Here is an 18224-nt window from a genome sequence, read left to right on the forward strand (position 1 = left end):
GTTTCTTTATACAGTTCATATTTTTAATTAACATGGGACCATTATTGGACTGGATCTGTGGTAGCTCTTGTCATTACTGTTACTTTGTATGTGATTCGGTCAAAAATGCTTCAGAACCTACCATGAGGAAGACAAGGCATAAAACCTGTATCGGTTTCTGACCTATGCCCCCAACCACGCATGCTTATTCCCTCTCTCTCTCCCTGATTCATTTTTCTCTAGCACTTTCCTACTACTTTCCTCCTCCTTCCCTCTGCTGGAGCCACACTGACCTCCTTACTATTCCTTGGAATTTAGCAGACAATCTTTTGCCTTTTGCTATAGCTGAATGTTCTGCCTGGAATATTCTTCTCCCGAATTTTTACATAGTTGACTCCCTCAGTGAGGACTTCCCTGATCACCCCCTTTAAAATTCCAGCCTATTCCTTCATAAACACTCCCAATATTCTTAAGGATATTGCTCTTTTTTTTCTAATGTAGTATGTAATTTATTCGTTAGGTATATTTTTTGTTGTCTATCCAGCTGGAATGTAAGGTGTCCAAAGGCAAGGATCTTTGTCTATTTTATTCCCTTTTTAAAAATCTTAAGTATAGAACAGATGTGAGTGCTCATTATATATTTTTGAATGACACAATGACTGTCTGATATATACTTTACCTATTATCTTTTATTTTTCTCTTTTCAACGAGAATGTAAGCTCCATGAGGGTAGAGGTTTCTGTCTGTTTTATTCACTGCTATAGCCAGCATATAACACAATGTCAGACACATAGTAGACCCTCGTTAAACAATTGTCAAATAAATGAAAACACTGGGCTGGCATCTTTTCATTTGGGCCAGTTATAAGTTTGTTTTTCCGAGTGGAATAAGCATTAATTTTTTCATCATTATAAAAGTAATACATATTTTTTTAAATAGAAGAGTATAATGAAGAAAATAATATGTACTGTAATCACACCTTGCTATACCTAGACATAATCTATCTTGCTCAATTTACTTATTGGTTATGTTCCATCTGTATCTAGAATATGTGTGTATAAATTTATTTTTTACAAGAATGTGTCGTACTAGATAAAATTTTCGGCAGTGTGAGTTTTTATACTTAATATATATGGACATCTTTGCACATAATTCAGTATAGATCCTTTTTTTTTTTAGTGTCTACATAGTAGTACACATTAAAGCATTGAAAAATTATCTAACTTATCCAAAACTATATATAACCTTATCCAAACTGTATGTAAGTTATATTCCATACCAAACACCCCTTAGTATTTCATAAACTAAAATATAACTGCCAGAGAAATCTTAGAACTTTGGTCTAAAGAACAAATGAGAAGCAGTAATTGCAGAAAATTCAAATTTAAAATATAACAGGAGACATTTTTGATTAGAATAACAAGGGGGTGGTTTACGAATTGGGAAATAAATCCATTAAACTAATATGCCAACTTTTTTTTTTTTTTTTTTTTAGAAATTCACGTTCTTTTATTTATTTATTTATTTATGGCTGTGTTGGGTCTTCGTTTCTGTGCGAGGGCTTTCTCCAGTTGCGGCGAGCGGGGGCCACTCTTCATTGCGGTGCGCGGGCCTCTCACTATCTCGGCCTCTCTTGTTGCGGAGCACAGGCTCCAGACGCGCAGGCTCAGTAATTGTGGCTCACGGGCCTAGTTGCTCCGCGGCATGTGGGATCTTCCCAGACCAGGGCTCAAACCCGTGTCCCCTGCATTAGCAGGCAGATTCTCAACCACTGCGCCACCAGGGAAGCCCCAATATGCCAACTTTTAACAAAGAGATTTACAGCTTTACATGAAAACATAGTCACTGTCCTCCAGGAACATACAATCTATTCACAGACTAGATATATGATTGCAGGTGGCTATACTGTAAGACTTTTAAGACAATGTTATAAAACTGATACAAAAAGTATTTTGTGGGTTGGATTGAACTAAACTATTAAAAGAATTCAGAGGAAAGAGCAATCACTTCTGACTATGGTGACTTGGGAAAACTTATTCTAGTCATTCTTTTGACTCTTCCCTATTATCATCTTCAGAGTTATAATTAGTATTAACAGTTTGTTCCAGTTTATGAGGAGTAATTTGACAAAATCAATCAGTATTTTATACAAAACATTAGATAATTTAAAGGAACTGCTTCATTTCATTCTAGGTTCTTTTACCATCAAAAGTAGGTAAACATCAGAGTGGATTATCTTTTCTTTCATAAAGTATTCACTGTCTGCATGTTTTTATTTTTAAGCGGCTTCTGTTTTTGATGCTCTCTTTCTAGTGAAATCAGTTTAAACATTTTACACCTAAATAACAATTTTTTCTGGCTTGTTTTTCAGATTGAACTCATTTGCCAGCAAAATAATATAATAGTATTGGAAGATACAATAAAAAGGCTCAGATCTGTAAGTACATTTTTCATAAATATATATTAAGGAATCATTTTTATTCTGTTAGTAGGACAGCAAAAACTGTTCATATGTTTTGGCTCTCATGCATTTTGTGAACAATAAAAATATGTTTGTTTTCTAAAATCAGCACTCTGCCTGTTGCTCAGGGGTACTCCCATCCATAAGAGCGATGCTATTCTTGCTCTATTTCATCATTACTCCTTTCTTTCCTAGAGCTGGAGAGAACTTTTGGTTGGTTTTATTAATGCTCTTAGCTGTTACTTGATTAAAATGACGGCTGTGAGTAATTTAATTCTCAAAATGTAAGATGTATTTGTGTACACATATATTCCTCTTAATAATAAATATTTTTAAGTCAAATGTTACTTAGTTCTGAGTAATATGTTCTCTTTAACAATGTGAAATGAAAATTGCTCTGATTAGACATTTTAGTGTTATCGTTTAAAATATTTGAAACATCCTCTCTAAAATATCTGTACTTTTTTCCCAATAAAGTATTGGTAAAATAAGTGTTGTAAAACAAATGTTTCTAAATATATTAAAGTGAATGGAAATGCACTTGAAAGTGTATACAAATATAGAATATCCAGCATTCATTTAATTTATTCATTCATTGAACGATTATTGAACAAAACTTGAATGCTATGAACAGATGCTTTAATAGTAGCACACAGGTTTCTCTAAGCAAATTAATTCCATTTCTAGGACTTGTTACTAGATCTGATACAAGAAACAATTCTGGCCTCTCTGAAATTTCTTTACTATTTTTTCGTCAAAGTTATTGAGTAAATGTAGGGACATTTTCAGTGAAATAAAAATACATTACATTCAGAAATGCTGGAAAAGAAAGGTATCTAACTGCTTTTGAAAAAGTATTGATGAATTATTATTTTTTGAATTATTTTCAAAATACCAAATTTATTATTTTAAGGATCCTGTTTGCTTTCATTTAGAAAATGATGCTATAGTTTAGCTTGAAATAATGGCCTAATTTTTTCCTCCTTGGCAAGATAATTTTAGAGACTGAAAAAGCACAAAATAAATCTCCTTCCAGACTTGATTCCTTTGTCAAAACTTTAGAAGCAGACAGAGAATACTACAAGAGAGAAGCTCAAAATTTGAGAAAGATGATCAGAAGTAGATCTAAAAGCCCAAGACGCCCTTCTCCATCTTCCCGGGTAGGTTTTGGAAACTTGTAAATATTTTGGAGTTTGTTGCTCAGTGACTTTTATTCTTTGATTTATCTAATCTGGAAATAATTCCTTTTAATTTGGCATGAATTGGTGTACCAAGGAGGATGAGAGACAGAGCTCTCTTTGATTGCACAGTGGACCATTGAAATTGGCCTTTATCCCCAGCATTAGTAGTGGTTGGGGGTAATCATACAAATGTGGAGCAATTTGGGATGAAGTTGTTTAAAAGAGAGGCGATTTTTAAACTTTTTTCATCATTTCATTATATTGTCATATTTGCTTAACTAGAGATCGTGCGCTCCCATCAGTAGCACCTTTCTATCAGTAACACATGTCAAAGAATAATTTCAGATTTCTTTTTTAAAAAATTTTATTGAAGTATAGTTGATTTACAATGTTCTGTTTAATTTCTGCTGTATAGCAAAGTGACTCAGTTATACATATGTATATTCTTTTTCATATTCTTTTCCATTTTGGTTTATCACAGGATATTGAATATAGTTCCCTGTGCTCTACAGAAGGACCTTGTTGTTTATTCAGATTTCTTATGTAATAATTGTAGGGTACAAACTGTGATGTAGAGCTTTTGAAGACAACAAGAGACCGTGAAGAACTCAAATGCATGCTGGAAAAATATGAGCGTCATTTGGCAGAAATTCAGGGTAATGTCAAGGTTCTCACATCTGAGAGAGACAAGACCTTTCTTCTGTATGAGCAGGTAAACATTTATAAGTGAACAAAATACGTAAATACTAACATTCAATTCTAGAGATAGGTAATTCTTTAAGTTCTATGAGAATGCTTAAATCTGTCAATCAAATTAATCTAACATTTGGGAATTGCCTTTGTTCTTATGATATTCTTAATGAAATGTGATGAATTTGTGTATGTGTACACACACACACACACACACACACACACGTTATCCCCATATCCGAAAAAGCTCATATACATGCATAGAAATAGTCTGATTTTTGGAATAAGAAATGGGGAAAGTGTTAAATGATAGGGTGTGGTGAGTTCAAGGTAAAAAATTTGGACTTGGGGGTGAAAAAATACAAACACATCACTTTGATGTACCGTCAATCACTTTAGGAATTGCCGTATAATTTAATTTAGAGAGTAAAATCAGTTTGTAGTTTATCTCTATTTTTAGCTTAAGATTATATAACCCTTATTAATCAAATGGCTTCTTGACTCAACAAATAATAAACCCCATATATCACCAATATAATTTATTTTTAAAATATCAAATTTTATTAAGAATTACAGCTACTAAGTGCAGGGTTCTGGGCTTGCTACTCTAAAAGATAGAAAAAATAAGCCAGACACTGTTTTCTATGTTTGCAATCTAGTTGGGGAGATAAAATATATTGTCTTGTATTTACTTTTTGTTACTTTAGCGTAAGTAGTCTAGAAGATATTGTAAGAAATAAAAGAGGTGAGTACTTTTAGTTATGGTTATCAAGATCTTTGCTAGACGATGTGGAGTTTGAGTCCTGAAGGATGAATGGGGTTTCTTTTATCTTGAAAGGGGTAAGAAAGAACATTCCAGACTAAAGGAATGGTATGAAGCAAAGGATAAAGGTGGGAAAGTCAGTACATAAATGGATCAGTTTATGACTAGAATAAAAGTATATGTCAGTGGAGTAAGGGCTTGAGAGGTAGACTAGACTAGAGCAGGAGTCTGAAAACATTTTCTGTAAAGGCCCAGATAAGAAATAGCTTGGGCTTTGCAGGCCATGTGACTTCTGACACAGCTATTCAACTCTATTGTTGTAGTGTGAAAGCAGCTATAGATAATATACAAATGAATGAGTTTGGCTGTGTTCCAGTATAATTTATTTATGAACACTGAAATTTGAGTTTCATATTCTTTTTACCTGTTGTGAAATATTCATCTTGTTTTGATTTTTTTTAACCATTTAAAAATATAAAAAACATTTTCAGCTTACAGAGTTACAAAAATAGGAAGCAGGCTGGATTTGGCCTGTGAACTATATATAGTTTGCCAATTTCTAGACTACATGGTAGAAGCTGTTCAGTGGGCCCTATAGGAGGTTTATACTTTGCTTTCTTATAAGCAATGGACATTCTGTTTGTTTTTTTTTTAAAGTGGAAGAAATATGATAAAAGCTACATTTTTACAATTTTAATCTGGTAACAATTCTTTATTATCTCTATGTAATCTTTCTATGTTATCATCTTATATAACAATTTCTCCTTCAGGAGAATTGGAGGAGGGGTTTCCGAAACCATAGACTCTTTTTTTTTTTAATTAATTAATTTATTTGTTTATATTTTTGGCTGCATTGGGTCTTTGTTGCTGAGCATGGGTTTTCTCTAGTTGCGGTGAGCAGGAGCTACTCTTCATTGCAGTGTGCAGGCTTCTCATTGCTGTGGCTTCTCTTGTTGCTGAGCACGGGCTCTAGGCACGCGGGCTTCAGTACTTGTGGCATGCAGGCTCAGTAGTTGTGGTCCACGGGCTTAGTTGCTCTGCGGCATGTGGGATCTTCCCGGACCAGGGCTCAAACCCGTGTCGCCTGCATTGGCAGGCGGATTCTTAACCACTGCACCACCAGGGAAGTCCCCATGGACTCTTTAGAAGGCTGTTAACAGTAGTCCATGCATGAAGCATTAAGGGACTAATCTAGGGTGCTATCAGTGGAAATAAATATAGGGACAGATGCAAAAGACACTGAAAAGGAAGACTTAACAAGATTTGATTTTAGCACAAAGGAGGGACAAATGGAGATCACTGAAGTTCTGTTTTGAATGACTGAAGAATTGTGGTAATAGAAAAAGAAACAGGAAAGTCATCAGTGATTTGAGGGAAAAGATGTGTTTGGTTTCAGAGAGATAGAGTAAGATGATGGTGGTACATCAGGTAGTAACTGCCATCAGGCAGTAAGAAATGTGGGACTGGAGTGGGGAGAGAGGCAAGAGCTGAGTATGTAGATTGAGAAGTCATTTGTTTTGAGCCTTCAGAATGGATGAAGTTTCTGAATGAGAAAGCTATAAATAGAGGAACAGAGAAGTCAAGATGGAATCTTGGGAAGTTTTATTCAATTGGTAGAGGAACCTTTGAAAGAGATAAAGAAGACAGGAATCTAAGGCAGAACAGTGTTATACGCCCAAGGAAGGAAGGAATCTCAAGGAGAGTGTTGAAGGCAATGGCAAGTGTTGCCGAAATATCAAGAACAGGAACTGAGAAGAGGCCATTAGATTTGGTGAGGTCATTACATTAAATTCTGCAGAGTGGTGGGTGTGGGAGCCAGGTTAGATTGGGGAGAGAGAGTGGGAGGTAAGGAACAAGCAAGATGTACAATCCATGGCACTTAAAAAAAAAAAAAGCCTGTCAAAGGAAAAAGAGACATTTGATGGTAAATGGGGCAGCAGGATTTAGTGACAGTTTTTCAAGATATGGGAGTCATGTGCATGGTTGAAGAAGCAGAGAAAGAGCCAGTGGAGAGGGTGGTATTCAAAAAAAAAGTAGGTTGTGAAACAAAAGTAGGATTCAAAAAGTAGGATATGAAATCATCTGTAGATATGGAATAGATTTGGAACCTGAGGATGGTTGTTGAACAAGTGTGTAAAGAGTTTGTTGGGTTGTCAGTAAGGATTGATGGGCCTTTCTGTCAGGGTAAAAGTAGCCAGGACATGGAAATGGCATATGCATTTTGGACAGAAAGACTGGAACACTATGATATTTTTTAAACCAGTATTCTACCTGAATTGTGCTGAATTCAAATTTATCACAAAATGGATGGAGTAAACCCACAGCCAACATCGTTCTCAGTGGTGAAAAACTGAAACCATTTCCTCTCAGATCAGGAACAAGACAAGGTTGCCCACCCCCACCACTATTTTTCAACATAGTTTTGGAAGTTTTAGCCACGGCAGTCAGAGAAGAAAAAGAAATAAAAGGAATCCAAATTGGAAAAGAAGAAGTAAAACTGTCACTGTTTGCAGATGACATGATACTAAACGTAGAGAATCCTAAAGATGCTACCAGAAAACTACTAGAGCTAATCAATGAATTTGGTAAAGTAGCAGGATACACAATTAATACACAGAAATCTCTTGCATTCCTATACACTAATGATGAAAAATCTGAAAGAGAAATTAAGGAAACACTCCCATTTACCATTGCAACAAAAAGATAAAATACCTAGGAATAAACCTACCTAAGGAGACAAAAGACCTGTATGCAGAAAACTATAAGACACTAATGAAAGAAATTAAAGATGAAAAATCTGAAAGAGAAATTAAGGAAACACTCCCATTTACCATTGCAACAAAAAGATAAAATACCTAGGAATAAACCTACCTAAGGAGACAAAAGACCTGTATGCAGAAAACTATAAGACACTAATGAAAGAAATTAAAGATGATACAAATAGATGGAGAGATATACCATGTTCTTGGATTGGAAGAATCAGCATTGTGAAAATGACTGTACTACCCAAAGCAATCTACAGATTTGGTGCAATCCCTATCAAACTACCAATGGCATTTTTCACAGAACTAGAACAAAAAATTTCACAATTTGTATGGAAACACAAAAGACAATAGCTAAAGCAATCTTGAGAAAGAAAAACGGAGCTGGAGGAATCAGGCTCCCAGACTTCAGACTATACTACAAAGCTACAGTAATCAAGACAGTATGGTACTGGCACAAAACAGAAATATAGATCAATGGAACAGGATAGAAAGCCCAGAGATAAACCCATGCACATATGGTCACCTTATCTTTGATAAAGGAGACAAGACTATACAGTGGAGAAAAGACTGCCTCTTCAATAAGTGGTGCTGGGAAAACTGGACAGCTACATGTAAAAGAATGAAATTAGAACAATTCCTGAAACTGTACACAAAAATAAACTCAAAATGGATTAAAGGCCTAAATGTAACTCGAGACATTATAATACTCTTAGAGGAAAACATAGGCAGAACACTCTATGACATAAATCACAGCAAGATCCTTTTTGACCCACATCCTAGAGAAATGGAAATAAAATAAAAGTAAGCAAATGGCACCTAATGAAGGTTTTGCACAGCAAAGGAAACCATAAACAAGACGAAAAGACAACTCTCAGAATGGGAGAGAATATTTGCAAACGAAGCAGCTGACAAAGGATTAATCTCCAAAATATACAAGCAACTCATGCAGCTCAATATCAAAAAAAAACAAACAACCCAATCCAAAAATGGGCAGAAGACCTAAATAGACATTTCTCCAAAGAAGATATACAGATTGCCAACAAACACATGAAAGGATGCTCAACATCACTAATCATTTGAGAAATGCAAATCAAAACTACAATGAGGTATCTCCTCACACCAGTCAGAATGGCCATCATCAAAAAATGTACAAACAATAAATGCTGGAGAGGGTGTGGAGAAAAGGAAACCCTCTTGCACTGTTGGTGGGAATGTAAATTGATATAGCCACTATGGAGAACAGTATGGAGGTTCCTTAAAAAACTAAAAGTAGAACTACCATATGACCCAGCAATCCCACTACTGAGAAAACCATAATTCAAAAAGAGGCATGGTTCATTGCAGCACTATTTACGATAGCCAGGACATGGAAGCAATCTTAAGTGTCCATTGACAGGTGAATGGATAAAGAAGACGTGGCACATATATACAATGGAATGTTACTCAGCCATAGAAAGAAATGAAATTGAGTTATTTGTAGTGAGGTGGATGGACCTAGAGTCTGTCATACAGAGTGAAGTAAGTTAGAAAGAGAAAAACAAATACCGTACGCTAACACATATATATGGAATCTAAAAAAAAAATGGTTCTGAAGAACCTAGGGGCAGGACAAGAATAAAGATGCAGACATAGAGAATGGACTTGAGGACATGGGGAGGCAGAAGGGTAAGCTGGGATGAAGTGAGAGAGTGGCATGGACATATATACACTAAAATGTAAAATAGATAGCTAGTGGGAAGCAGCCGCATAGCACAGGGAGATCAGCTTGGTGCTTTGTGACCACCTAGAAGGGTGGGATAGGGAGGGTGGGAGGGAGACGCAAGAGGGAGGGGATATGGGGATATATGTATACATATAGCTGATTCACTTTGTTATACAGCAGAAACTGACACAACATTGTAAAGCAATTATACTCCAATAAAGATGTTAAAAAAAAAAAGTCTAAAAAAAAAAAATGGATGGAGTACCATATATATTTCTTAGTGAAACACTGTCTCTTTCATTGACTGCTTCCAAATTAATTTTTTTTTAATTTTTGGCAAAGATATTGTAAACCAAGCTTCTATTTGTAGACATTCACTTACATATGGGGGCATCATTTGCATTTATTTGTGTAAACTCATTAAAGAATTATACCATTATCCTGCCATATGCATATTAATATAGATTTGCATTTTAACTGGCTGGATATAAGATAGCTGTATTTATTTCTGTTCTAAAGCTTGTTAAATAAAAGTCTATCTGTGTATTTAAATAATAGGCACAGGAAGAAATTGCCCGACTTCGACGAGAAATGATGAAAAGCTGTAAATCTCCTAAATCAACAACAGCACATGCCATCCTCCGGCGGGTGGAGACTGAGAGAGATGTGGCCTTCACTGATTTACGAAGAATGACCACAGAACGAGATAGTCTAAGGGAAAGGCTAAAGGTTTGAAAGAATTTTATCTATACGAGCATTTGTGAGACACAATGCAGTGACATTGAAAGCGCTCTGTTTTGTTTTTGTTTTTTAAACAGATTGCCCAAGAGACAGCGTTTAATGAGAAGGCTCACTTGGAACAAAGGATAGAGGAGCTGGAGTGTACAGTTCATAACGTAAAGAAAAAGCACTTTTCCACTTTCGGCTATAAACTCTCAGTGGTTTCCCCTTTTCCCCTTTTTCTGTGTTCAGAGAAGTTGGTTTTTTATGATAGTGTTTGTAATCCTAAGATATTTATAGTAGTATGTATGGTGTAAATAGTCACTTTTTCATTATTTATTTCCTTCTAAAAAATGTGAGTTAAGTCCTTTTTTGTGCTAGGTTGCAAAGTGTGTTCTTTTAAAAAAACCATTAGGGATGCATTCTAAGGGATTTTAGCAACTTTTTCATCTCCCTGTTCCATTAACGATAACATTGCCAGGGATAGAAAAACTGGCTTATTCTACCTAAAGAGTAGCTAGGGTAGAGAAAATTATAATAAAATAGCAATTAATGAAATGTATTTAAACTGAATTTAACTGTGAAGCATCACCTTTTTACTAATCAAGGATTTGAGATGCTATGAATATATATTTGAAATGTTTTGACTATATGAACAGAATTAAGGGAATTCAACTTTCTGTTAACCAAATTTAATTGATTATATTTCTGAATTCATCTGTTTTATGTTGTTATAATGAGTTTTTTAAAAAGCAGGAGACAGGAGAAAAACATTATTTGTCATAATCCCACTTTATATATGTAATTTGTTAATGCTGAGCAACAAATAAGAAATCCTTTTGCAAATAAGCTGTGTGTGCTATAGTCCAGCTGAACCAGACTGAAAATATAGATGCGTATACTGTGATAGTCTTTATGGAAAAGCTGTGCAGTGGCTTGTCTGAGTTCCTGTTCCACGGTCGCCTTGTCCATACAGCCTCCTGCACCGTTCAAGTCTAATCTGATCATCTCATTGTGTGAATCTTATATACCGGTTTGTACAAAGAGAGGATGTCTCTTTAGGAAGATTACTGAAACGTTTTTAGTGATGGCAGTAACTTTGTCATTCTGCTTGTATAGCTCGATGATGAACGTATGGAGCAAATGTCAAATATGACTTTGATGAAGGAAACCATAACCACTGTGGAAAAAGAAATGAAATCACTAGCAAGAAAGGCAATGGATACTGAAAGTGAACTTGGCAGACAAAAAGCAGAGAATAATTCTTTGAGGTAAACTCAATTACCATTAAACAACTAATAGTTTAACTATAAATAATAGCTCTGCTTTTTGTAGTGTATTTTATAGTGATAATTAAGTTATTTGTTGACTTTATTTTCTGAGAGGATTATTATGAAGCAGTCGTAGACACCTTAGCAGACATTAAGTGGTTTCTTGAAGGTCAGTCTCAGACTGGGAATGCCACACTTAACTAATCTTATATTTGCAGAAAGCCTCAATGTTTAGCTGAAGTAGCTTTTACAAAGCCCTTCTGTGTAAAGAGCATATCTGACTTTGGTATTTCACTGTTTAATTTATTTTTGGTTTTTATTTTATTTATTTATTTTTGGCTGCATTGGGTCTTCGTTGCTGCACGCAGGCTTTCTCTAGTTGCAGTGAGCGGGAGCTACTCTTCGTTGCGGTGCGTGGGCTTCTCATTGCGGTGGCTTCTCTTGTCGTGGAGCATGGGCTCTAGGGCGTGCGGGCTTCAGTAGTTGTGGCGCATGGGCTCAGTAGTCGTGGGGCACAGGCTTAGTTGCTCTGCGGCATGTGGGATCTTCCCAGACCAGGGCTCGAACCCATGTCCCTTGCATTGGCAGGTGGATTCCTAACCACTGCACCACCAGGGAAGCCCTCACTGTTTAATTTACCTTATAACTTTAGTTATGTTCTGGGATCTGAACGATATAAGAAAGCACAAAGCACCGGTTTGATAGTAGCTTAGGAAAGGGGTAGTTTAGCATGTAATAAAAGCCATAGGAGAGAAATAGGAACATGTAATAGAACTTCTATTAACTGAATGCCATGTACTGTGCTTAGCACTTTCTACATATTGCAGAAAGGTAGCAGAAGATATTCCAATTGAAGCAACCTACAGGCAATGACGTAGGGGAATAAGTTTTTGAAGACCTCCATGTTAGTGTTTTACTTGTAGTATCTATTTATGTGAGAAATAGACATTCTACAGATTCAGTAAGGTTGAATTTCAGTGCATCTATGAACATATGAAATATAATAGTTCATATGAGTATGAAGTATATTATTAAATCTACAGATAATACTTGGTTCACATGTGAATTCCCAGAATCCCCTCTTTGGTCTTTCACGGGTCTGTGGTACATATATTGGAATCACTTGTCAGGACAGAGAGTCACTTAAATTTTTTCCCTTCATTTATTTTTTACTTTCCTGCTTAAAAGGATATTGCAAACTCAGGTAAAGTAAAAATAATAATAAAATAAGAAGGACAACAAAGAAAACTTTGGAAAATAGAGAAAAGCATACAGGAAATTTAAATCATCCATGATTCCATAACCCAGGGAAAACTATTATTAATATAGATCATTTTTCTAACCAGAAATAGATCTGTCTGTGTGTATAAAAGCTTTCTATGTAATTGATATCATCCTATATTAAGTTATATATTTGGCCAATTTCACTTAATTGTATACCATAAGCATTTACACATGTCATTAGAAATTCTTTGAAAGCATTATCGTGGTTTATTAAAATATTCTAACAGATAAATGTACAATACTTTAGAGGTTTTTTGTGTACAGTTGTTTTCTTTTAACAGTATTATTCAAGTTTAATTGATATATGTACAGTAAACTACACATATTTAAAGTGTTCAGTGTGGTAAGTTTTGACATGTGTATGTACCTGTAAAACCATCACCACCCTCAAGATAGTGGCCCTATCCATCACTCCACAAAGTCTTCTCATACTCCTCTAACCTCTCCCCTACCCTGCCCTCCCCAGGCAACCACTGATTTGGCTTCTGTCATAGAGATTTGTTTGGATTTTCTAAAATGTTATATAAGTGAAATCATACAGTATATATTCTTTTGTTGGGCTACTTTCACTCAGCATCATTATTCTGAGATTTATCCATGTTGTCACATATAATCAATAGCTTATTCCTTTTTATTGCTGAGTAGTATTCCATTGTATGAATATACCACGTAAATATTTCAGTTGCTTCCAGTTTAGGACTATAACAAATAAAACTGCTATGAGTATTCTTATATGGGTCTTTGTATGGACATATGCTTTTATTTCTCTTGGGTAAATACCTAAGACTGAGTCTTATGATGGATATATGTTTAACTTTTGAAGAAACCATTAAACTGTTTTCCAGAGTGGTTGTATTATTTTATTTTACATTTGCACCAGCAGTGTATGAGTGCCAGTTGTTACATATCCTCACCAACACTTGGTATGCAGTATCTTTATAGTTTTAGCCATCCTAATAGGTATGTATTATGGTTTTGATTTGCCTTCTCTAATAACTAGTAATTTTGAGCATCTGTTCATGTCCTTATGTGCCATACATATATCTTCTTCAGTGTCTGTTCCAAACTTTTGCACACTTTTATTGAGTTTTTTATAGTATTAAGTCATAAAAATCCTCTCTATATTCTAGATGAAAGTCCTTTGTTAGGTACATATATGTTTGGCAAATATTTTTTTCCCAGTCTATGGCCTGCCTTTTTATTTTCTTAAGTGTCTTTTAAAGAGGAAATGTTTTTGATTTTTGATTAAGTAAAACTTACTGATTTTTAAAAATTTATATCCAACTTTTGTGTTCTTTTAAAGAAATTGTTGTCAAGCCTAAGATGAGATTTTTCTCCTGTGTTTTCTTCTAGCAGTTTTATAGTTTCAGTTCTTAAATTTAAATCTATGCAAGTTAATTTTTGTATATAATACAAGGTGTAGCTCAAAATTCAGTTTTTTTGCATATGGATATCCAATTGTTCCAGCACCATTTGTTGAAAAACTTCCCTTACTTGTCTACACTGAATTGTTTTGTACCTTTGTAGTAAGTCAGTTGTCCATATATGTGTAAGTCTGTTTCTTGATCATCTATTTTGTTTGGTGGATCTATATATATCTTGATGCCAATACAACATTCCTGATGTCTTTTTTTTTTTTAAATCCTCAAATTAGGTAATGTTAGTCCTCCAACTTTGTTCTTTCTCAAAGTTATTTTGGCTGTTCTGGTTCCTTTGCATTTTATTTTAATTTTAGAATTAGCTTCATAGTATAAACACAAAAGCCTGCTTGGGGATTTGATTGGAATTGGGGAAAAACTCCCACTCATGAACACTTTCCATTTCTTTATTTAGGTCTTTAATTTCCCTCTGCAATGTTTTATACATATAGATCTCTCATTTCTTTTGTAAGATTTATCCCTAAGTATTTTCCATTTTTTGATTCTGTTGTAAGTGGAATTTTAGAATTTTACTTTCTGATTGTTTATTGCTTGTATACGAAAATAGCAATACGATTGTTTTTAAAAAATAAACTTTGTATTATATAACAGTTTTAGATTTACAGAAAAATTGTGAAGATAGTGAAAAGTTCCTACATACCTCACACCCAATTTCCTCTGTTAATAACATCTTACCTTAGTATGGTACATTTGTTAAAATTAATGACTCAACATTGATACACTATAATTAACTAAAGTCTGTAATTTATTCAGATTTCCTTAGTTTTTCCCTAATGTCCTTTTTCTGTTCCAGGATCCCATCCAGGATACCACATTACATTTAGTTGTCATGTCTCCTTAGGCTTCTCTTGGCAGTCTCAGACTTTCCTTGTTTTTGATGACCTTGACAGTTTTGAGGAGTACTGATCAGGTATTTTGTAGAGTATCTCTCAGTTGGGGTTTGTCTGATGGTTTTCTCATGATTAGGTTGGGTAATGTTTTTGAGAGAAAGATCACAGAATTAAAGTGCCATTTTAGTATACACAGATACCCAGGGTGTCATGAGTACATCTTATTGATATGATTCATTACTGTTGATTTTGACTTTGGTCACTTGGCTGAGGTAATGTTTGCCTTATCCAGAATGTCATATAATTGAAATCATACAGCACATAGCCTTTTCAGACTGGCTTCTTTCACTTAGTAATGTGCATTTAAGGTTCATCCATGTCTTTTCATACCTTGATACCTCATTTCTTCCCATTGAATAATATTCTATCATATGTATGTACCACATTGTGTTTACCCATGCACCTATTGAAGGTCATCTCAGTTGCTTCCAGTTTTTGGCAGTTGTGAATAAAGCTGCTATAAACTTTCATGTGCAGGTTTTTGTGTGGACAGAAGTTTTCAGATCAGTTCAGGAAATACCTAGGAGCACAATTGCTGAATCATATATAGAAAAACTTATTTAGCTTTGTAAGAAACTGCCAAATTCTCTTCCAAAGTGACTGTAAAATTTTGCATTCCCATCAGCAGTGAAGGAGACTTTCTGTTGCTCCACATCCTTGTTGGCATTTGGTATTGTCAGATTTTTGTATTTTAGCCATTATAAGTGTGTAGTGATATCTCATTGTTTTAATTTGCAGTTCTCTAATGACAAGTAATGTGGAACATCTTTTCATATTGCTATTTGCCATCTGTATGTCTTTGATGAGGTGTTTATTGTTTAAATGTTCTTAACCAATTATAATTCCAGTGACTTCTGCTTTAGATAAGCAGATCTCAGTTGTAAGTCTCCTAATTTGCCATACTTTTCAGTTTTTGGGGTGGTGATTTGTCTTGCAACTCACTACTCTGATACGTCCATGAAAAGTCTTTGATTCTCAGCTTATTCATCTTTCTTTTTATTTCCCCTATAACAGTGGGAATGATGGCTCCTAAGCTCTTTACATGTCAGGGCTAAAGCCAAAAGTCCTGCAATTTATTTTTATTTGTTTATCCAGTATTCTACAACCGTGCTAAATATACCTTTTAGTTCTAGTAGCCTTTTTATAGATTCCATTCAATTTTCTGCATAGATAATTAGATCATCTGCAAATAAAGACCTTTTTACTTGTTCAATCTGCATGCTTTTTTCCCCCTTTATTTTTCTTGACTCATTGCACTGGCTAGAACATCCAGTGATTTGTTGAATGGAATCGGTGAAGTGGACATCCTTGTCTTGTTCCACATATTAGGGGAAGCATTCTGACTCTCAGTAGTTAGTATGATGTTAGCTACATGTTTTTCCCAGATGTTTTCTATCAGAATGAAGAGGTTTCCTTCTATTTGTGGATTACTGAGAGTGTTTTTTCAGGAATGGATGTGCTTCATCAAATTGGTCAGGGTATATTATACTTTTTATAAATTTCTGGTCTCAGTTAACTAATACTTTGTTTAAAATATTTTTTAACTCTATTTTTATAAATGAGATTGGCTAATTATTTGCCAGTCTTGGGGTTTTTTAAATCAGATTTTGGTATCAAGGTAATATAAACTTTATAAAAATCTTTCCAATTCATTTTGTCTTCTTTCATTATCTGGAATAATTTATTACTTCCCAGTGAAGCCAATTAGGTCTCAATTTTTCTTTGAGGGAAGCTTTTATTTGTTTAATGGAAAAGGACAATCAGAAATTTCTTCTTATGCTTTTCAATATATATATTTTTGTGGCATTGGTCCATTTTCCCTAAATTTTAAAACATTTTTAGAATAATGTTGTATACAATATTCTATCAACATTTTACTGTCCACAGAATCAGTAGTGATTTGCTCTTTTTCTAGTCTGTTATTAGTCTTTTCAAAGGACCAATTTCCCTATTGTTTGTCTTATTAGTTAATTAACTTCTGTTCTTTATTATTTCCTTTCTTCTATTTTCTTTAAATTTATTTTCTATTTTTTAATTTCTTAAGATGGATGCTTACATTTATTACTTTTAAGTCTTTTTTCTCATATAAACATTTAAGGCCATAAATTCTCCTCAAAATACGTCTTTTAATGTAAGCTACAAGTTTTGTTATGTACTTCTTTCTTTATAAAATATTTTCTAATTTCCATTATGACTTTTTATTTGATCCATTGGTTATTTATAAATGTGATTTTAAATATCCAAAAAACATAATGAATTTTCCCTTTATGATTGATTTCTTGCTTAATTACATTGTTTTGTTAACATACTGTTAGATTTAAAATTTCTGAAATTTGTTGTTCTCTACTTTTATGGTCAGTTTTTGGTAATGATCTGTGTATACTTGAGAAATTATAAATTCTGAAATAGTTGGTGCATTGTTTTTGTATTTGTCCCTTTGTAATCAGATTTGTAATCACGTTATTCAGATGTCCTATATTTGTACTAAATCTTGTGTCTCATTTACAGGAATTTCACTGAAAGAGTTGCCTGAACTTCTGGCTCCGATGTCTCACTTCTTGTTTTCTCTTGAACCTACTATAATCTGCCTTTCTCCCTCACCATCCTATCAAAACTTCTTTTCAAGGTAATATTTACTTTCATGTTGCTCAATCCAGTGGTCAGTTATCAGTCTTCATTTTATTTGACCTGTCGGCAACATTTGACAAAGTTGATTACTTACGTTCTCTTTCTCTGCTCCTTTAAACACTTTGTTCATTTGGCTTCTGAGATACCATGCTCATTTGATTTTCTTTTTATCTCTTTGGCTGTCCTATTCAGTCTTTCCTGATAGTTCTTCCTCATCTCCTTACCTCCAAATGTTGGAAGTGTCCCTGAGTTCAGTCCTTAGACTACTTCTTTTTTATATCTATACTCATCCCTAGGTGATCTCATTCACTTTCATGTATTTACTCTTTTTTTTTTTTTTTTTTTTTAAATTTTTATTTATTTATTTATTTTGGCTGTGTTGGGTCTTCGTTTCTGTGCGAGGGCTTTCTCTAGTTGCGGCGAGCGGGGGCCACTCTTCATCGCGGTGCGC

The 18224-nt window shown here is 34.5% G+C and overlaps 1 protein-coding gene across 9 annotated transcripts in view; it reads left to right on the forward strand.

Moving 5' to 3' along the window:
- Positions 1-18224, forward strand: part of TSGA10 (testis specific 10) — a 109309-nt gene that overhangs the window by 27377 nt on the left and 63708 nt on the right. For 6 of the 9 annotated variants that reach the window (XR_005022467.1, XM_036873720.1, XM_036873717.1 and 3 more), the window contains 6 exons: positions 2351-2416; positions 3433-3600; positions 4178-4333; positions 10100-10270; positions 10360-10437; positions 11381-11532. Coding sequence is in view for 8 of the 9 variants with exons in the window: in XM_036873717.1 (XP_036729612.1) it covers positions 2351-2416; positions 3433-3600; positions 4178-4333; positions 10100-10270; positions 10360-10437; positions 11381-11532 (791 nt within the window). In the remaining variant the exon portion in view is untranslated. The remainder of the gene's footprint in view (positions 1-2350; positions 2417-3432; positions 3601-4177; positions 4334-10099; positions 10271-10359; positions 10438-11380; positions 11533-18224) is intronic. The other 3 variants (XM_036873722.1, XM_036873723.1, XM_036873721.1) reach the window with 2 other exon arrangements.

The sequence above is a fragment of the Balaenoptera musculus genome, chromosome 13, assembly GCF_009873245.2.
Source record: "Balaenoptera musculus isolate JJ_BM4_2016_0621 chromosome 13, mBalMus1.pri.v3, whole genome shotgun sequence".
NCBI lineage: Eukaryota > Metazoa > Chordata > Mammalia > Artiodactyla > Balaenopteridae > Balaenoptera > Balaenoptera musculus.